This window comes from Pleurodeles waltl, chromosome 5, assembly GCF_031143425.1.
Source record: "Pleurodeles waltl isolate 20211129_DDA chromosome 5, aPleWal1.hap1.20221129, whole genome shotgun sequence".
NCBI lineage: Eukaryota > Metazoa > Chordata > Amphibia > Caudata > Salamandridae > Pleurodeles > Pleurodeles waltl.
In genome coordinates, this window is record NC_090444.1 from 338,994,175 (window position 1) to 339,016,454 (window position 22,280).

Below are 22,280 nucleotides of genomic sequence, written 5' to 3' on the forward strand. Positions count from 1 at the left end.
TCCAGCACTCCCCTCCACCTCCTCAACTCTCTCTTCCAAATGCTTTGATATTTGTAGCAAGCATGCAAGGGAGGCCCAGAAGGTTTGCATCGAGTCTTCCACTGTGGGTATTTGGGTTTCCACCTCTGTAACACTTTCAGACGTTTTCCTGTTCTTCTGTCTCAAGAGTGATCCAGATTTTGTCTATTTTGATGCCGTTGACCCTGTTATGGCCTGCTGGAAATTTCCACAGAGCATAATGATTCAGATGTGCTTTTTGGAGGAGGTGGTTCAGCTGCTGCAGCTCCCTCACCTACAGCTATGGAGTATCTGTCTATTTTCACCTGGAAGCAGTGTGTGGCCCTGACTTTGACAATACAGGCAGTTCCAGAGGGTCGCATTTGGGTGTATGGTGGGAAAGGGAGGGGGAAGGTCCCCTTCGGTGTTCCAGTGTAAACTCTGCCATTCCTAATTGTCACAGTCAGGCATCCACTGGAACCATCATGTCCTCTGTTATCCGGTACCCATTTTCCAGCTCATACCATTCTTTTCCATTTGTCTTCCAGGGTGCCAAATGGAGCAGAAAATGTCAAGAGGGAAACCTCAGCCCCAAAGTTTACCACCCTCTCCCTAGTTGAGGAATCCAATGCCCACAGGTGCCCCCTCGACGAAGATGCATGCTGCTGCTCCATTTCGAGGGTAGGGAGAGTACTGTTTGTTCATTCCTCAGGTGTGCCCCCTCAGACTTACTTGGATGAATCTTGAGTGCTCACCTGATGAGACCTGATTGGCTTCTACCTCCTTCTTTGTCCCTCCGCAGGTTGGTCCTGGGGGGATTTCCTAGCCTTTGCACCCCCAGAGCTTTACTCTTCACCCCTTGCCTAAGCCTTCACACTTGGCACATCTTCTACCTGCTCTCCCGCTTACAGATAGTTATGTCAGCTGGCTGAATAGCTGTCCCATGGCTCCTGCACTGCTCAGCCTTGGGCTCTGGGGTTGCAGCTGCCTGCAACTTGGCTATCCACCTCCTTCATCTTTGCAGTCCTGCAGCTCCTCCTCAGTGTTATCCTCAGCTCCCTGGCCCGCAGACCGGCCGGAGAGCCTCATGCAGCTTTACCTCTACCCAACTGTTTCCTCAAGGCAGGTGGGTCGTACTCAGGGGACTACGATGTAGTGAGACCACGGGGTCTGCCACAAAAGGCTCAGTGTCTCCGGAACAAGCGAAGACACAGGGATCACCAGTCTGGCAGTGGGGGATCCTCCTTGCTTGCCACCCGGTTGGCCCAAGACATTTTCTTGGTGATAACAGGATTATACACTTGCACGGGGACCGCTCTGGGTCAGGCCATCATCAGACCCTCTTTCCTCTGTGAAACATTGCTGAAGGCCAAACCAAGTGACCTACTTCTTCTCCTAGGCCGTGGGTCACGGTGCAAGATGCTGTCTTCTCTTGCCGAATTCCATCTTGGGTTCCTTCACGGCCAGTCGGCTCGGATGGGCTTCACTACCTCCCCTCCACCACGGCCATCCTCTTTTTGCTTTTTGGGGCACTTCAGTGTTCTCAGACCCATGTGCTTGTTAAAGGATGATTTCAGGAATGCTCTCCGATGCCGGGAATTTTAGCGGAGACGCAATGCTAAGCATCTGCCATCTTGGCTGCAAAGCCATGGCTCCTCTTCTTGACTAAGCAAGTTGTTTGACTGTAATGTTCAACATGTTTTGTGAAAACCAAACACTGTGTATCACAACTAGAATCTCTTGATAGCTGTTATGTTGGTGCAGGGGTGATGATTTGGCCCGTAGCATCTGTATGCCCCACAGTCATCAAATTCAGCATTCATTCCTCTCTATACCAGTGCATTTCAGAGGAAAATTTGAACCATTCTTTGAACAGCGAAAGCTTAGCCAAAAGCGTGCCTTGTAACATCAGTTACTCAACACATGGCAGAAAATCTATGACTATCCGAAAAGAAAATAATCTGGATTATGGAATGGCTGCATTGAGATGTAGTGATGAGACCTAAGAGAGCTGTGCATAAATGAATGCAGGCCCACATCACCGAGCTTAAGGTAGATTGTGTGGACCAGCATTTCTACAAGATGTGAGAGACTGATAAACTCTTCCAAGAAGCATTTACTTCACGTTATTGCTGCTAACACGGGTTCCACAGGATATCGAATCATGGGTCGCATTTACTGTTTCACACAAGGCTTTTTAATATGTGTTTTGCCTGTTTTTTTCCTTTAAATAAATGATGACAAAGTGTGATTTCTGTATGTTAATTGTCAAATGAGATTTGATTTATCTGCTGATAGGATTTAGTGAGGCCTAGACAAACAGCAAATATGTTTTAACTTGTAAACACTTTCTTTTTCACACTAAATTAGCATAAAACAGATGATTATGAATCAATGAAATGTATTTGACAAATCCAACATTTCATTGTCGTTAGGAATAAACAAACCTGCACACTTACAGTGGTCACAATGTTTACGTTATTGTAGAATAATCGGGATGCTATTGACATTTACCTTCAATGTAATGGTAGTTGTGTCCCTAAATTCATTGCTGAAAAAAGATCTGTTGTGGAGTACATTTGACATTGTTTGCTAATGCGCGTGCCTTGCACAGGGCTGGCTACTTTGTAGTTGGCATGACTCAGCAGTAACGTATTGATGTACATAGTCTCTGATTTCGGATTAGTAGGGTGGGGTTCCATGCAGACAAAAGAACTAAACCAACTCTTTCTTGGTGTTCCGGTTCGTGCTCTTCTACCAGTTATGCGCAGTCAAGCGTTTCCCTTTTCACTGTAATACGTAAATGGTAATGCACTGTTATCTAAATGATTACCTTGCAACTGCGATATGCAAACAGCACCGTAGTTAAAAATGCAGACATATCTGAGAGCTAGGTTTACGGCACAAATGAATTCTGGAGTTCTGCTGTATGCATGCATGTCAAAATTTGGAAGCAGGCAGGGTAAGTTATTTGCATTGGAATGGAGGTAGGTTTAGCCTGAGTTAGGTCTTTTGGCATGTTTGTATATACTGTTTATTTCCCCACTGTTCCACCCACTCCTCATCAGACCCTCCAGCATTTTGTGATTTGTGAAATTTTTCATTCTATGTCAGGACCGGAGACAAGGATTATGCATGTTTAAAGCTTACTGACAACCAGAGTTACGGTTTCTACTATTGGTTTAAAATATACTTTTTTGGAAGTGGATTCCAATGACCAATCCGCTGAATTCATGATGTCCTCTAACATACCATCTATCTGAATGGCTTCAATGCTTGGAACCATGCTTGAGATTTCCATATTGGTGTCACTAGCACCAAATATGCTATTTGATGTCTGACCTGAGCTGTTACTATGGGACTCATGATAAACTGAGGGAATGCATAGGGAAGATCCTTCGACCAATCTTGGAGAAAAGCGTCTACTGCAATCACTTCCGAGTGTGGTCTCCAGCTAACATACCTTGTCAATTGGTGGTTCAGTCGAGAAGAAAAGAGATCTAGGTTGCAAGGCCCCATCTTTTCATTAGAGCTAGAAAAATGTACCGATCCAGCTTCCAGTCTGTGTTGTCCGTAAAGTTTCTGGAGTTCCAGTCTGCTACAATGTTCTTGATTCCTGGAAGATATTCTGCTGTTACAGAGATCAGTTTCTGAAGGCAATAATGCCAGAAATCCTTTGCTAATTCTGAGGGGGCTTTCAATTGAGTGCCCCCCAGGCGATGATATACTGGACTGCTGATATGTTGTCCATCCTCAGGAGAATGGAGCTACATACTTTGTCCTTGGTGAGAGATTTGAATTCAAAAGATCCTGCCAGGAGTTCCAGGCAATGGATATGAAAGAGTTCTTTCTCCTACCATGTGGCCCCTCATTCCAGATGACTGGCATCTGATTCTATTATCATGTCTGGTGACTTGCCGAATATTACTGCCCCATTCCAAGCTTCCATGTGGCCTATCCACAACTGGAGTTCCGTTTTGGCTTCTGGAGATAAGGAGATTATTTCTGAGTAAGTTAACCCTTTCCTGAGATGCAACGCTTTTAGTCTCTGCAATGCACTGTAATGTGGGGGACCTTGGAAGATGGCCTGAATTGAAGAGGATAGGAGTCCCACTATCTTGGTTAATTGGCAGAAAGATATCTTTTCCCTTCTGAGAACCTTCTTGAGTTCTTTCCGAATCTTGGAAAGTTTTGATAATGGAAGGCTGAGTGATGCAATGACTGAGTTTATGAGGGATCCCAGAAAGACGATCTGTGAATTAATTCCAACTTTGATTGGTTGATGACAAAGCAGAGATTTTGAAGGATCGCAATATTCATGTTCAGATTGTATCTGAGCTGAACCAAGGCTTGATCCATCAGAAGAATGTTGTCCTGATAAGGATGATTATTTATTACCCTGGTACGAAGGAATTCTAGACACAGGAGTTTGGTGAAACACCAAGGGGCTGAGGATAGCCCGAAAGTGAAAGTGAATTTGCTTATTTGCTCTTTCCATGCAAACTGAAGAAATCTCCTGTGAGGAGGAAAAATGGGAACTGAAAAATATACATCCTTGGGATCCAACCTGATCATCCAATCTTTCGGGAGAAGGATGTCTCTCAGTAGATGAATACTTTCCATCTTGAAGTGACGATAAATTATCCACTTGTTGAATTCTTTCAAGTTTGACAGGGTGAAAGCCTTTGTATTTTTTTCTTTTCTAGAAATAAATTTCTCTTTAAACCGTTTGGGTGAAGTACTGACCTGCAAATGGCTCTTTTCTTTAGAAGATCCTCCACTTCCAAATCTATAAGGTTTGTCTCCTGTGTTGAGAACACTAAAGGTCTGGGGTGAGTTTGTTGGATTGGAGTTCTATAAAACTGTATGTGAAATCCCTGAACTGATTGAATGATCCGCGGTTCCTTTGTTATTGTTTTCTCAGTTGTGAGCAAATCTCCAAAGTCTTCCCCGAGGTTTTGAGGGGAAGAAGAGATAATGCTTACTAGAATTTCCTTCTGTTGTGTTAGCTCCTCCTCTGATATGGTTGGTTCTGCCTCTGCCGGAACCTCTGGAGTGATAGAGGGTTCCCTGATGACCGTCATTCCAGCCGTTGTTCCTTTTGGGATAACCTCTAGAGGGTCCTTGATGGTAAAAACGGCTGGAGGAGCAATCCCTTCCTTCACCGGCCCCAGCAGAAACCTTAGCAGGGAAAATCTTTTTTTATAGAAGTTTGGGCCTTGTCTAAGGTGGAGAAGGTTGCTACAAACTTCCCTAGTTCCTTAACAAAAGGATCCCCAAAATGTTTTCCCTAGGCTATAACTCCCGCCTCTAAAGTCACCAGTTCCCCAATTTTGTGATCTATTTTAATGAGAAGGGATCTCCTGTGTTGTGCTGCCAAAGCGCAGTTCACATTCCCCAAGAGGCATATGGCCCTTTGTGCCCAACCGGCGATAATGGCAACAGATAACGGATTTCCAGTTTGTTTAGCTTGTTCAGCTAACTGGATGATGTGTGTTAGAGGGCCAACTACATCTAGAAGTTTATCCTGGCAGCTTCTCCAGGATCTATCAATTCCCTTTTTTGGATCGTTAGTATATTTGCTAAAGAAGGTGCATAGCGTAGGATCAATGTCAGGTGTAATTGCCACTTTGCTAGGGAGGGAAGGTCTCGGACAGTCTGCCGTAAGTTTCGCCCTGACATCTTTTTCGAAAGGTTGGCAAATTTTATTGGCCACATAGTCAGCTACTTTACGTTCAGGGACCCATTCAGAGGATCTGGGGTGATAAATATCTGAAGGGTTAAACATGTCAGATTGACCCATGTCTTCATCTGGAGAATCGGGGGAAACAGAGTTAGGTCGTCAAGGTATACTCATTTCCTGGTTCTCATCAGACTTTTTTTTTTTATATGTAATATAAAAATTCACCCAATTTACATATGTATGGGTAGCCCCCTTGCTGGTGCTCTTAGAATAATTTTAGTCAGAAATATATAAAACCAAAAACGGTGTTAAGAGCGAGGGTTGGTTTGGGGAAGTGATGTGCCTGCAAGGAATTCCAAGAATTTCCTAAAAGGGCTTCCCCGAAATGCATGTAGCAGTCAGCTGAAGCGCTCACACAAAGCTGCTTCAGAGGCTGCTGACACTCCTGACAGGCTGTTGAGCGGCACTCACGAGCGCACTCGCAGGACCTGTGAGGAAAATAAGAAAATAAGTGCTTGGGCAAAAGCTCACTGCGCTAGTAATAAAAAAATTAACAAATAATATACAATATACAGTTGTGTGAAAAATGCTATTTTCACAGTTAAGAGTACGTAACAAAAAGGGGGGTTGCACTTAACTGACGAGCAGTGAGGAAAGAGGAACAGGGTGGGACATCATATCTATTTATATGGTGGATTGTGCTGCGATTGGACTATGTTTGGACTCTGATACCATGGGACATGTAGGGGGTGATTCTAACCCCGGCGGTCTTAGACCGCCGGGGCCAGGGTCGGCGGGAGCACCGCCGACAGACCGGCGGTGCCCCGCAGGGCATTCTGACCGCGGCGCTTTGGCCGCGGTCAGTGCAGGAAAACCGGCGGTCTCCCGCCGGTTTTCCGCTGCCCCTTGGAATCCTCCAAGGCGGCGCAGCTTGCTGCGCCGCCGAGGGGATTCCGACCCCCCCTACCGCCATCCAGTTCCCGGCGGTCCGCCCGCCGGGAACCGAATGGCGGTAGGGGGGGTCGCGGGGCCCCTGGGGGCCCCTGCAGTGCCCATGCCACTGGCATGGGCACTGCAGGGGCCCCCGTAAGAGGGCCCCTAAATGTATTTCACTGTCTGCTGCGCAGACAGTGAAATTCGCAACGGGTGCAACTGCACCCGTCGCACAGCTTCCACTCCGCCGGCTCGATTCCGAGCCGGCTTCATCGTGGAAGCCTCTTTCCCGCTGGGCTGGCGGGCGGCCTGAAGGTGGCCGCCCGCCAGCCCAGCGGGAATGTCAGAATTACCGCCGTGGTCTTTCGACCGCGGAACGGTAACCTGACGGCGGGACTTTGGCGGGCGGCCTCCGCCGCCCGCCAAGGTCAGGATGAGGGCCGTAGTCTTTAGTTTTTCTTTTGTTCTTTGAATCTGCTGTATTAATAAAGTGAAGAAGGTTCTGCATAATCCGCACCTCTGATCCTGACATAGAATTAGCTTAGGAGCGCAATATTTATCATTTTGGCGCAAAAGAAGGTCAGTAAAAAAAATGGTGGCTTCCTATTGACTGTGGGCACACGTCACTAGCTGCTTCCTCCTGCCGTGTTACAGATTGCGTGTTTAAACTGATTACAATAGATAGCTGTAGGGAGTAAAAGGGTAATTAATCTCACTTTTAGAAAAATAGTTGCCGGTTTTGCGCATCCTCTTTCTGCTGGCATGGATTTAGTTAAGGTTCTATAGTGTGTGTGTGTGTATGTATATGTGTGTGGCTTTGCAGTGCACTGCGTAGCTCATGATTGGTTTGCTTATTGGCATGAGTTAAGTGTGCGGTTTGATTAGATGTCTATATGCGACTCAGGGGTCAAAGCTGAGACGCTGCTCACGATGAGAACTTACATTAATAAAAATAGAACTTGATTGAGGTAGTTCTGAGACTGAAGAAACCCCAGAAATACTACATAGTCTCACAATATGAAAAGTTTCAAATATCCACTTCCGGAATAGAAAGCTGTGTATTTCAAACTGGTCAGCCAATGGGGCAAACAATTCTGGAGCGACGGAGTCTATTCCTAGGTGGTACTTCCTGTTTTCTAGTCAAATGCAGATTTTGGGGATGGAACAACCATCTTGAATCCGTATCCTTATCCTCATATTGCTGCCCACATGGTTTTATTTGGCATATAACGCTATGTGATGGCCTTTGTTTACAGAATTTGAAGTACTTCAGGTTTGGCTTTAAAAACAGGAGTCGGGTGGTAAATCCTCATTATGAAACTCACCGCGAACTGGGAGTTTAGCGTTTTCTCCAGCAAGGTCTTCGAATTTTTAACTGCAGTGTTGAAGGATGAATCGCTTTAGAGTGAATGCTTATTCTCGTAGATCCAAGTTTAGGAATTTTAGGTCCCTCAAAGTAAACCACAAATAATTATTTTATTGGGTGGTACCTCGGGTATGGACAAAAATACTCAGAAGTATGACCAGAGGACATTGTTGGGTACAATGACCATTACGCACCTCTGTTCAGCCAACATGTTTGTGCCTCTAAATAGCCAAACCTGGTCTCGAGCATTCATTAGGGCTTTCAAAAAGACCCCTAATCATCCTATATGGTGATATATTAAAGATAAAGGTGTGGACCTACCTCCCCTATAGCATCTATGATATTTTTACCTAGGGTCAAGACATTAAAACGTTAAGGTAGACTGCCATATCCATGGTATCCATGGTCCGCTTTACATTTCGCAGTAAAAGTTAAAAACACAAATAGTGTATTGTGGCGGACATGACCCTGCAAACAGGACACGCATACAACATGCAGAGCAAAGTATAAACATGCGTGTAAGCAATCGTGCATCCTAGTGAATGCTCAACTATCTTACCCTGTACCTCATGGTCTGATCGGGCGGGATGACCCCTGTAGTCACATATTGTAAACGATTTATATTGTTTCATGGATTATAGTCAAGCAATGAATCATTATTGCCAAAGAAACTGAGGTGCAATTTTGCATTTATGACCTCTATTTGTTCGAATTAGTAGCAAGCAAAAAATAATTGGTAATTAAGGGAAGGGGAGCGGAGTAGAAACTTCTTTGGTAGCGGAGTAATAAAGGCTCTTTCTGTCTGTAATACACATTGGGGGTCATTCTGACTCCGCCCGCCAAAGTACCGCCGTCAGAATACCGCTGCGCGGTCAAAAGACCGCCGCGGTAATTCTGAGTTTCCCGCTGGGCGGGCGGGCGACCGCCAGAAGGCTGCCCGCCCGCCCAGCGGGAAACCCCCTTCCACGAGGATGCCGGCTCCGAATGGAGCCGGCGGAGTGGAAAGGGTGCGACGGGTGCAGTTGCACCCGTCGCGATTTTCAGTGTCTGCTATGCAGACACTGAAAATCTTGGTGGGGCCCTGTTAGGGGGCCCCTGCAGTGCCCATGCCATTGGCATGGGCACTGCAGGGGCCCCCAGGGGCCCCACGACACCCGTTACCGCCAGCCAGGTTCTGGCGGTCAAAACCGCCAGAACCAGGCTGGCGGTAAGGGGGTCGGAATCCCCATGGCGGCGCTGCCTGCAGCGCCGCCATGGAGGATTCCTCAGGCCAGGGGAAAACCGGCGGGAAACCGCCGGTTTCCCTTTTCTGACCGGGGCTTTACCGCCGCGGTCAGAATTGGCCTGGATGCACTGCCAGCCTGTTGGCGGTGCATCCGCGGTCCCCGGCCCTGGCGGTCCATGACCGCCAAGGTCGGAATGACCCCCATTGTCTTTTACTTCGTCGAGGTGATATGCCCTCTGGAACCCTACCCTGTCTCTGTGTTCAGTTGGCTGGTAGGATCTTACTTGGACGGAGTCAGTGTTTTTATGCCGATTTCGGTCCCTATATTTGGGGTGTACTTTCAGGGATAACGTGATCACATGCCTTGCTCCCCTTGATGGTCGTCGAGTTGTCAGCAGGTTGCACAGAATACTGTGTGCCATAACACCCTCCAATAATGGGCGGGGTTACTTTTTCTGAGCACGGGGGAAGAGACTCGCTATATAGGATTTTACATCTATTCCTTCCATGTGCGTTAACATGCTGAAAGCGTGAATTATGGTAGGTGTAGTTGTTTGGACACTTTTCAGCCCTGGGCAGGCAAGATTTGTACATCAATTATGAAAGTTAGCACGTGGAGCATGTGCATCATGGGAGATGAAGTTCTTAAGCGCACTGACTACTCCATGAGCACTTCTCTGCCAAGTGTATTATTAGCAGGTTGTATTATTATTAACAGAGTTACATCACAAGGAAAGATTCCTATCATCAATTAATGCAGTGCTTCTTAGGAAGAGTTCTATGTACATGCATACACTCGGTGAGACATAGTAAACTAATATTTTGTGCTGGATTAATTTTGCCATTTTATGGACTGATTCTTAGGAAAAGTTATGAGTGCGTACATACACTTGGTGAGAGAATGTGATTTTTAGGGCGGCACGCTGATATTTTGTAATACATGCCCCTTTGTTTTATAATAAAGGTTGTATGTTATTTTCTAGTGGATTCCCTCCGGTGAATCCTACAAGTACTGTTTTGTGAGAGTTCCCCTCAGAATTTGTATTACCCGTATTAGAATAAGGCTATTTGTGAGGCACTGTTGTTAATCCATATATTCAACAGTGAACCCTTATGTTTATTTCAATGATCCATATTTGTCTACCCAGAAAACCCCAGGATATTTCATTGTTCAGTCCAGGGATATCTGTTTGCAGTCTGAAGAGTCCATTGTTGCTCATATTGGAGGAGAGCCTTGGCTATTTTTGTATTTCTCGGGTTTATACCCATTCAAACCTACAAACCACAGACAGTTGTGAGAAGTAGACAACCAGGATATTCTAGGGTGCTGTGCCTTGCGTGGATCCTTTGAGGCTTTCTTCACCCACAGTGCCCTGCAAACGTCATCCTTTGCCTAAAGTCACATGTTGTCCTTATATTTCTGTCATGGAAACGTTCAGAATCCACAGGAATCCACAACATTCCTACTGTCTAGTTTTACTGTATGTGTGCCGATTAAAAACACTGTCTCACTTGTGTGGATGGGCCGATTGCCCATGACAGAAACAAATCAAATCGTGGTTAGTGGGAGTTCCATGGCGAGGGTTCCTCTTGACCTTGGTTTGATCCGTTCCTGTAGCGGGCACCGGAATGGAGTTCGATTTAGCACAGTTTAGTCGCATAACGTGCTGACACCACAGATGGGGGGTGGGGGGGAGTGCCAGGGTAGATGCAGATGCAGATGCCACATCGCCCCGCCTTTTGCCAAAAAATAACCAATGTCAGCCAATGGCCGACAGACAGACTGGGGCGCAGGTGTCGACCAGTCTATACGCCTGGTAGTGGGCGCAGTTACTGAAGGTTTGCATGCTCTGCAGCACAGGAAAGGTGCTGATAAAAGACAGCGATCTTGCCAGAAGTGACAGGTTTAACTTGCTGGCGGGGCCAGGATAATCACAATCCAGTATTTTCAATACATGATCTGCTATCTGGATTATTGAACATAGACTGCCCAGGAATGTGTCTTTAGTCTATTTTGAAATTTTCTGGATTATAGATTTTTTTTTTCTTGTGGTTAAAAAAAAGTTAACAATGCTATTAGCAGAGGTTTGCTAAATAGGGATTTTTGTTGTAGCAATGGGGCACCACATTTTTATTGTATTGAAAAGAGAGGTGGAATGGTTTGCATTTTTGCTAGCCTTTGCACTAGTTTCCACTAATTTGAGGTTTGTTTATGAAAGTGTTTTTTATATATAAGTGTCAGACCGTATCTAGTTTCTTGATTTTCTTTTCGACGATATTGAATTTGTTGTACAGTGGTGCGCAGGGTTTCTCTAATAGCTTCAGAGATGCAAGTTTGTCTACAGTGCCTTTTCCTTATTTAGTGTAATAATTCGCAAGGGAGTCCGCAGGGTTCGGCAGATTTGAAGAGGAGGTGATGAGTTTGAGGACGACTGAAAGGGTTGGATGACTATTTCTCTTAAGGTTCTTTTCCAGACTTTGAGGTTTATGGGAGTCGAGGGCCTCTGGGTGCATGAGTTTGAACAGAACTCTGATGAAACATGGTCTAGGATTATTAAGGATATTAAATAATAGATGGAGCTGACCTTTGTTACCACATTTGGGGCGATTTCCAACACATCCGTCCAAGCATAAGCAGGTAGTAGCAAAGGAAGTGTAATGCCCTGAATTACAGGAAGCCCCTTTGGAATCATTGAGTTCTTCCTACTTTTCCTTTTTTTAGGTCTCACCTGAGGCAGCATGCATGCACTGTCTGTCGTTCTGTGGCTCATGGACCAGGTACAGCTTCCTGTAAGCCGAGCGCACTTCAGAGGGTACTTTTTTTTCTTTTACTTGTAGCACTTCATTAGTGTGTGTGTGTTTGTAGGACTTCTCCTCCTCTCGCATTGCATTGTTGCTTCCCCCTTCAAATCGTTTTGCTTGCCCTCAAATCACCCCCCCCAACCTGTTTCTCGTTCTGTTTTCGTCCCCTCACCCTCCCTGGTTGCTGCTGCACCCATTCAATCCCTCCCCCCCTGTCCATCCGTTCCAGTCGTTGTTTGTCAGGTCTTCCTCCCCCTTTGTAGCCCCGTCGTTGTTGCTTGTTTTTAAAGAAGGCCCATGTGCTTGTTGAATTTTCTATACACCCCATTTCCTGCTCATTCATTGTGCCCCTTTGCTTTCTCACACCTCTACCGTTGTCCTGCTTGAGGATGTTTTTTTAATTCATTTTTCGAGATACGGCAGCTGCTGAGTGCTACCATGCCATTCACTTTCTTGCACTTCTGGGCACATTTGTTTTACTTTGCTCCCAGGCAAACATGGCAGCCATACATAGCATCAGCATGTGTATTTAATTATTTGCTGCTCCCCCTGAGTGCTGTTCATTGGCTCCCCAAGCCATTTGCTCTGTTTGCTAGTGACCGTACTTTATTTAATCTGTGGCTTAATAAGCTTGTATCCATTTTAGCTAACATCATGTAATAAACTGATTGAAAAGTAGAAATTGGAGCCTTAAGCAACGTCCATCAGCCTTTGTGTTCTTGGCACTGATGTTGCCACCTCTGAGACCAGGGGTCACACAGGCAGTGTCGGGTGTCGCAAGGGGCAAGCTAAGGGTCGCATCTGTGGCTCCACTTTTTTTTAAAAATTATAAGTGGCCCCAGGCTTGGAAAGTGGGCTGTGCGGCAAACTCACCTTTTATATTCTATTGTATTTGGCCCCAGGGTCTATTAAGCTCAGGGAGGGGCCACACTGTCCCCTGTCCTTATAATTTGACCCTAGGGGTTGGGCCTAACAAGGCTAAGGGAGTGGGGGGGCACTTGCCCCCTCCCCTGTTTAATTGTATTTGACCCCAAAGGATAGGGTCCTCGGGCCCATTAAGACTTGTAAAGGGAGGGTGGCCATGTTGTCTCCTTCCCCTTTTGACTGGAATTTGGCCTCAGGAGTTGGGGTTGCTGGGGCCAGTTAAGGCTGCAAGCCAGGCCCTGCGGCCAGCCCCATGCCATGTACAATAAAAGGCTATGCGCAGAGGGGTTGTCTGCCTCCGGGTGAATGGCAGCAGAGCCCGGTAGGTATGTGGCAAAGGGTTGGCATTACGTATGGTAACAAAATATTACATTACTTTAAAAAAAAGCCCTTTCTCTTTTTTTAACTCTTTAGAAATTGACTGAAAAAAACAAGGTTGAAGTAGCGTGTTTAAGTGTGATAATGTCAATGACAGAATTAACGTTTTAAACCACAGAAATTCACCAGTTGTAGTTATCAGAGTTAACTATAACTTGCGCCTTCCATGCAATACATAAATCCTCACATATCACATCACCCATGACATGTTCTGTGACATAATGTATGCGTCAGTTATGATATCCCAAAATATACATTCTAGTCTAAGCTGCGTAAAAGGATTCAGTTTTCAAATGTTTATGCTTTCATTACTTGTTCTAGAAAATGGTCTGTCTTTCACTATTTGAGGGTATTGCAAGATTTTTGGCAGGGTGTCGCAAGGTTTTCTGGCCTTCTCTGTGTACTTTGAATCATGGAGCAACTTAAATCTGGTGTAATACGTCAAATACCAGAATCGAGTCATCAACCAACACCTTTCAGCGATATGAAGTGCTCGACATCAAGCATTACCGCAGTAGAGTGGTGAACCTAAGGGAAGTGCAATTCAAGCTCAAAAATTAAAGAGGGAATATCTGGACGGATAAATTAGAATGAAAAATACTTACCAAATATATGCTTTTCATAATAGGATCCTGGCAGAATGAAAGTATGATAGAAAGAATCTCAAATGTAGATACATTGCAAATAGAGTGATGATAGATAAGAGCTGTGGAGGACCACAGCTGCCTGTTCGTTTGCAGGGTGCTTCTACTGTGGAGATACACCCTTGACCTAGGGAAGTGCAAGGATTGTTTAAAAACTCCAGACTCGCTTTAAATTGTTTGTTTGTTTGTTAGATAATACAACAACTTTGGTGGTGGATCTTGCAGTAGATATATTAGTTACATAAGAGGTCGGATTTTCCACAGAAGGAAATATGCATGCTCATGTCCATTATTCAGCTGACTTGCGGCTTGTCTTAATTTCAAACAGAAGGTAGCATTCTGATTCACAGTACTCCGTCTCTACCTATGGTCTCTCCAGAGCTCAACTACTGTCATTACTGTGGATTGAATCCCAGCTTCTAGTGCTGTACAGAAATTCACTTTTTATTCTGATTGTTTGCAGACACTCTCTGGGTTACATACCAGGGTGCACTCATTACAGAAATCTGCATTGAAGGCAGAGGGCTTGCTCAGCCATTACCATCATTTTGACTGCAGACACCTGAGCTTTGAAGTCAAGCATCTATGCAAAGCTTGAGGTCTGGCTTGAATAAAATCTTCAGACAATTGACACCCAGCTCCGAGTCACCCCAGTTCAGACTCTGGTGCGGACTCAAACTGCAGGACTTTGCTGGTTGAGCCGCCAACGGGTACTGTGCTCGCTGTTCCAGGAAGGCTAGTCTGGATGAAAGTACTAATTATAATAAAGGGATGCACTGGCCAAGTTCTGCAAATGTTGTGCAATTTGTGAAATACACACCTTTGTTTTAGCCTTATAAGATATAGTGAACCACAAAAACAAAAGTACCTGACAGACATCTGGGCACTCCAGTTACTATGGCTAAGAGCTTGCAATTATTGCATTGGGTTTCGGATAGCCTGAATTGTAATTGGTGAAGGAGTCAGAAATAATTCTAGGTGTTCGAGTCAGCGTAAATTGGGTGAACAGTACACCTTACACTTTGAGCGTGCCACCATAGGAGGTAAAAATTAATGCTATTAATGGCTTTTTCTTTTAAGAGTTGTTAAGAAAACCATGAGGATTTTGTATTCCATTTTAAAATGTACGTCACACATTTTAGATATTTCAATTCACCGTTAAATGAGTTGGTGATTGTGCATTTGTGTGTATGTAATAATATATTGTTCTGTTTTTCCTAGCCTGGAAGAGTTGTGACACTTGTTGAAGACCCGGAGGTGAAGTTTATACTTTTGCACTTTTTAAGTACTGTCTCTTTCTGTTTAAAGTATACATATATATAACCATGTTAATCGATACCACGTTCATATTTTCTAAAGAATAGTTACATAATCTATTGCATTTTAATGGAGCATTGTAGGCCATAAAAAACAACACACATTGGAATTCTCTTACATTGAAGGTTATTATTACAATGTTATCACAAGCATTGACCAAGCCAGTAGTTTTTTTCAATGCATTTGGTGAGATTTTGTATGCAGTTGTGGGTGCCAGTGGCAGAAACCAGAATGAGTCAATTGGTAATATAACGATGCTTCCATTTATGCGTGAATTAATCTCTCCTTCCATGCACTCAGTAGCTCATTATCAGTACACTTATTCATTCTTCCTTGCAGTCAGGTATCCATTCATTTATCCTTTAATTAAACATTCACATGCCCTCTTCCACCCATAGGCCCACGCTACAAGTGTAGGTGCTTTTCAGCTCCCTAAGAAATGACAGTACCATGGGGTACATTATTTATCTGGTGTAGTAAATAGAACCATATTAGGAGTTTGTGAGGATTTACATGCGGATTTGTGTATTTTCACAGACCAGAGTCCGCATGGTACTGTAAATAGCATACATATTTCTCCTGTTAAATTTTGGCAAGTTTGCCCTGCTGAAATTTAACGAAGATTGAGGTTTGTAGCGCATCTGATAATGATCACATATGTTAAATCACTTTTAACTTGTAATTCCCCATCTAGAGCCGACGGTAGTGACAGATGCGTCACTCCTGGGCTGGGGCCACCATCTGGGAGAGGTGAATATCAGAGAACTCTGCTCTCCAGCGGAGTCAGGCTTCACATCAACCTGTTGGAGATCTGGGCATTCCCGTTGGCATTGAAAGCCTTTCTTCATTCAATCAAAGGAAGGCTTCTGCGGGTGTTCATGGAAATCGCCACTGCCTTGTGGTACTGCAACAAACAAGGCGGGTGGAGTTGTGGACCCTTTGTCAAGAGGCCCTGCACCTCTGGACATGGCTGGAATATTGGTATATTTCACTGGTGGCTCAACATGTGGCAGGCTCTCTGAACACCAGGATTGACACACTCAGCTGTTAATGCCTAGCGGCACACCCATGGTGTCTCCACCGACAGTGGTGCAAGGTATTTTTCAAAAGTGGGTAGAACCTTGGTTAGCTCTGGTTACCACTGCCAAGAACGCACAGTGTTGGCAGTTTTGTGCCCTGGAGTTTTCAACCCGGCTCTCGCTTGGAGACGCTTTTCATCTTGAGTGAAACTCCAGTTTCCTGTATGCCTTTCTGCCAATACCACTCCTGTCCAGAGTTCTCAAGAAGATCAGGTATGACCAAGCTTAAGTCTCTATTATGGTGCCAAATTGGGCATGGAGAGTTTGATAACCTGAGCTTCTGAGCACGTGCATTTGTTCTTCGATCAGGCTGCCCCTTCTGGAAGATCTTCTGTCGCATCAGCAGGAGAGGGTTATGCTCCTGAAATTGCGCACCCTCCGTCTTCATGCATGGCGTGTGAGCAGCGACGGTTGACAGCTTTTGATCCTTTTCCCGAAGTCAGTAATATTATCCTGGCAGTCAGGCACCCCCACACCAAGATGGTGAATGAATGCTGTTGTGACTGATTTTTGGTAAAGTGTGCATCTAGAAGGTTTAACCCATTTTCTGCACCCTTATCCAAGATTCTGCTATTTATTCTTCTTTGACCCAGCAGGATCTGCTCTGGGCACTGTTAAAGGTTATCTGTCTGCCATTTTGGCATTCTTGTGGTTGCCAGACCAACCTTCTTTGTTCAAGTCACTCGTTGTGACTAGTTTCATGAAAGGACTACAACGCATGTTTCTTCCCAAGTTATTCAATGTGCCTCAGTGGGATCTTATCCTGGTCGTTACCTTTTCATATGTGCTCCCTTTGAGCTGTTACTCAACTGCCCACTTTGCTTGCTGAGTATAAAACACCAACATGGGCCAGGAAAGTCAGCAAACTGCAGGGGCCCTCTCTGTATAATCTTCTTTTACCCAGACAAGCTGGTTCTGAGGACCCATGCCTCCTTCCTTTTGTAGGTTATGACACCCTTTCATGTAGGCCCACCATTACCTTGCCTACCTTTTTTGCTCCCCTCACACTTCTAAGGAAGAGGAGAGACTCCACTGTTTGGACACAAAAAGAGTGTTGTCATTTTATGTTGATCGCACAAGAGTTGTGGGTGGATGATCAACTCTTTGTAAGCTGTGTTGGAGCTACGAAAGGGGAAGGCAGTGTAGAAATAGACCACCTAGCAATGCATAGTGCTCTGCATTAAGATCTGCTACTCATTGGCCAAAAGGCAATTTCCTATAGCAGGTGGATGCTCTGAACTCATGGAGAAAGGAATTTCATAGCTTTGGGGGCATCACAGCAAATCTGGTGCCACCAGGTTATTTCTTGTTAAATCTTGGGACCTCAAGGAGATTTTGATGAGATGAAATATGATTACATTTGGGCGTATATTAACAGATTTTCGATGAAACAAATATGACTAGCTCTAGCCTGGCTGCCTGAGGTTGGACAATCTGCAAATTTTAGGTCAACTTCTGTGGAAGTCCAAGGAAGAGGTAATTGGCATAATAAACCCAGAACATGACTAGTGCAGTAATCTGAATAATGGCTTATTTTGGGATATTTTTCCGGAGTTTCTTTATTTTCTGAAGTTGGAAAAGCCAGGCTGAGATGACTGCACTAGTTTAGGGCATCATGGATAAGTAATTATCCACAAATAGCCCATGGTTTTTGACAGCATTTTTGAGCACCGGAGGAGAGACCATTTCTGCCGGCCAAAAGCAGGGGATCCACCTCTGCAGTTTGTTTTTGAGGTGACACAGTCTTAGTTTTACCTGAGTTAAGCTTCAGCTGAGAAAGATTCATCCATGTAGCATGATACTCTGAAGTAGCTCTCTGGATTCTACTGTTTCCTCAATATTAAAGAGCAGTTGCTTGTCATCCGCATAGTTGTATGTTTTTACACAATGCCTGTAGGAGGCTGGCCTCGTTTGTAGCGGGTCCCTAAGGTACTTTCACCTTATACCAGGTCCAGTTATCCCTTACTAGTGAAATGTAGGCAGTGTCTAGAAGCCAGGCTCTCTAGAGATAGCTGTAGCTGAAAAGTCAAGGCTTATCTAGGAGACATGCAAAGCTCATGCAATAACCACTGTAGTCACACAGTACTCACACACATGAAAGAGAATACTCAGTGTTAAAAACATAAAGGTACTTTATTCTGGTAACACAAATGCCAAAAATACCATAGAGACTATACTCCCTTAGGAGGTAAGTAATTCACAAATGATATACACTAGTATGCATTAGTTAGAAAACAGTGTAATTAGTGAAAATCACAATAGTTCAAAATGGGCCTGGGGGAACCCAAACCATATACTAAGAAAGTGGAATGAAAATGTTGGTTTCCCACTTAGGCAAGTGTAGTATGTAGAGGGGCGCTGGGAGTATTAGAAAACACAAAAGGTAAGCAATAGAACCCACCCAGAGCCCAGCAAAGCAGGAATAAAACACAGTAACTTTCCTAGAACACAAGAAAGAAGATTTTGCAAGAACTAGAAGAGTCTGCAAGACACCAACAGTGGATTCCTGGACCTGAAGACCTGTGGAAGAATGGGACCAAGTCGAAGAAGCCCAGAGGTCTCCATGGAGAACAGGAGCCCCTGCTAACCCGGATGAAGGTGCAAAAGAGGAACCACCGGTGAAGAACAGTCAGTACTGCATCCAAGAAGACGGATGCGGGTTCCTGGTTGATGCAGATGAAGTCCCACGCCGGATGGAAGATTGCAGTCTGGTTTGCGTCGCCGGATTCCGCCAACAAGCGTTGGCACACGCAGAGCTCGCGGTTAGCGGAAAATGTTGTTGCCTGGGACCAGGAAGGACCTGGTAGACCCTACCCAGGAGGGGGAATCAGAGGGGCTCTCAGCAACTCGGAGAGCCTAAAGAAGACCAGACAATGGGCAGCACCGGAGTCCCACAACACGGGGACAAAGGAGGGCAAAAGTAGGCCCACGCAGCACGACAACAAAGGATCCAAAGCTGCCGGAGAACCACTCAGGAAGCTGTGCATCGCAGGATAGAGTGCTGGGGGCCAGAGCTGCACGGTGCACAAAGAACTTCATGGAAGGATGCCAATAAGCCTTGGCAACTGCAAAACAAGCGCTGCACGGGGGTACTGTCTTGCATGGGAAGACAAGCTCTTACCTCCACCAAAGTTGGACAGTAGGATGTCAGGACCGCCAGGACCACTTCAGTCCACCACGCCTGATGCAGGATCCACGCAACTCGTCAGGAGAGGGGACGCACGCAGCTGGTCGTTGTTGCAGAGAGGTGCCTGCTGAAGCAGGGAAGTGACTCTTTCACTCCAAGGGAGATTCCTTTGCTCTTCTGGTGCAGGCTGAAGACAGGCTGTTTTCTGAGGATGCACGACTGGGAAACAGTTGCAGTTGCTGGCAGGAGCTGAAGATACAGTATTGCAGAAATCATCTTAGCTTCTTTGTTGTAGCTTGTAGAGCTCCTGGAGGGTCTAGATGCAGTTTCTTCGGTGAGAAGGTGAAGTAGAGGATGCAGAAGATTCCTACTGGAGTCTTTCAATCCAAATCTGAAGAACCACCCAAAAGAGAGACCCTAAATAGACTTGAAAGGGGGATTGGTCACCTAACCAGGTAAGCACCTATCAAGGAAGGGCTCTGATGTCACCTGCTAGCACTAGCCACTCAGATGCTCGCAGAGTTCCCTACCAACTTGGAATCCAAGATAGCAAAACCCAGGGACCCTCAGGAGGAGCGCTGAGCACCACTTCAAACCAATGCTTGCAAAAGCATGGGGTATTAGTCCTACATGTTTGATACCAAACATGGCCATATTCAGAGTTACCATTGTGGAGCTGGACATAGGTAGTTTACTCTGCACCCGGCCTTCAGAGCTGGTAGGCTTCCAATAGGGATGACTTATAAGTGACCTGGTGCAGTGTAAATGGCAGTGAAAGGGTGCATGCACCTTTTCACACAGGCTGCAATGGCAGTCCTGTAGAAGCCTTTGCACGGGCGCCCTATGTGTCGCAACAGAAATGCTGCAGCCCATAGGGATCCCCGGAATCCCTATGCCCTGGGTACCTAGGTACCATATACTAGGGACTTATAAGAGGGGACCAGTATGCCAATTTTGGGTGAAATACTGGGTTACCAGTATGCAGTAACCAAATTCAGAGGAGAGAGAGAGCATAATCACTGGTGTCCTGGTTAGCAGGGTCCCAGTGAACACAGTCAAGCATACTGACATCAGGCAGAAATTGGGGGTAACATGCCAAAAAGAGGGTACTTTCCTACAGATGAGCTCCCTCGGTGTAAGGGGAAGACATCACAGTGCACGGAGCAGATACTAGTGAATAGGAGAAATTACTTACAATGGTGGATCATTTGTGGCAGTATGATTATAGAAAATGTATTGCCAAAACTCATGCAGAAAGAGATAAATTACCCTGGCTCTTTCAGGATCCCTCTCCATTTCAACAGATTATGAATTGGTGGGGCCCATGTTAGGTGGACCTGTTTGCGTCCAGACTTAATCATCAGCTTCCATGCCATTGGGTATGCATTTCCCCCTTCTCGATGATCGCCAGGCTCACAGCTTTCGTCAGATGACAGAAAGCAGAAGAGATCCTGGTGTCACACCGCTCTGGAAGTCGCAAGCCTAGTATCCAGTTCTTCTGGAACTTTCCATGGATTTTTCAACCTCATTTCCCCAAACACTTCACCTGCTGAGGGATCCTCGTGGCAACTCACACCCTCTGGTTCAGGGCGGTACTCTAATGCTGATGGTTTCCAGGAACTCTGCAAACTGCAACAAAGAAGCAAAGACAACTTCTGCAACATTGTATCTTCAGCTCCTGCCAGCAAATGCAACTGTTTCCAGGTTGTGCATCTTCTGAGGACTGCTTGTCTTCAGCCTGCACCAGAAGAACAAAGGAATCTCTCTTGAAGTGAAGGAGTCACTTCTCTCCTTCAGCAGGCATCCCCCTGCAGCGACGACCGATGGCTTAGGTCCTCTTTTCTGACGAAGTGCGTGGATCCAGCATCACGGGTGGTGGACGGAAGTGGTCCCAACGTCCTACTGTCCAACTTTGTTGGAGGTAAGAGCTTGCCTCCCCATGCAAGACAGTACCCCTGTGCACAGATGTTTGGCAGTTGCCAAGGCTTGTTGGTATCCTTCCACGAAGTTCTTCGTGCACCTTGCAGCTCCGGCCCCCAGCACTCCTTCCTGCGACACACAGCTTCCTGGGTGGTTCTCTAGCAACGTGGGATCCCTTTCTGTAGTGCTGTGTGGGCCTCCTTTTGCACCTTCTTTGTCTCCATGCTGTGGGACTCCTTTGCACAATGCCTGACCTTCTGTTGGCTCTCTGAGTTGCTAAGAGGCCCTTCTGGCTCCCCCTCCTGGGTAGAGTCCATCAGGTCCCTCCTGGTCCCGGGCAGCGCCATTTTCCGCTAGCCGCGTGGTTTGTGTGTGCCAAGGCTTGTTGGCAGAATCTAGCAATGCAAACGAGACTGCAATCATCCATCCGGCGTGGGACATCATCTGCACCAACCAGGAACCCACAGCCATCTTCTTGGGTGCAGTACGGACTGTTGTTCTTTACTGGTGTTTCTTCTTTGCACCTTCAACCGGGTTAGCAGGGGCTCCTGTTCTCACTGGACTCTTCAGTGCTTCTTGGGCTTGGTCCACTTCTTCCACAGGTCTTCAGGTCCTGAAATCCATCATTGGTGTCTTGCAGTTTCTACTGGTTCTTGCATAATCTTCTTTCTTGTGTTCTTGTGTGTTCTAGGAAAGTTACTGTGATTTACTCCTGCTTTCCTGGGCTGTGGGGTGGGTTCCATTACTCCCAGCTCTCCTATACACAATGCACTTGCCTAGGTGGGAAACCGACTTTCACATTCCACTTTCTTAGTATATGCTTTGTGTTCCCCCAGGCCCATTTCTAACTACTGTGATTTTTCACTATTTGCACTTTTTTCTAAC

At 45.7% G+C, this 22,280-nt stretch overlaps 1 protein-coding gene across 1 annotated transcript in view; it reads left to right on the top strand.

The window, feature by feature from the left end:
- CHAC2 (ChaC glutathione specific gamma-glutamylcyclotransferase 2) overlaps window positions 1–22,280 on the top strand; it is a 154,601-nt gene that overhangs the window by 83,478 nt on the left and 48,843 nt on the right. The window contains exon 2 of the mRNA XM_069234075.1: window positions 15,174–15,209. Coding sequence (XP_069090176.1) covers window positions 15,174–15,209 — 36 coding nt within the window. The remainder of the gene's footprint in view (window positions 1–15,173; window positions 15,210–22,280) is intronic.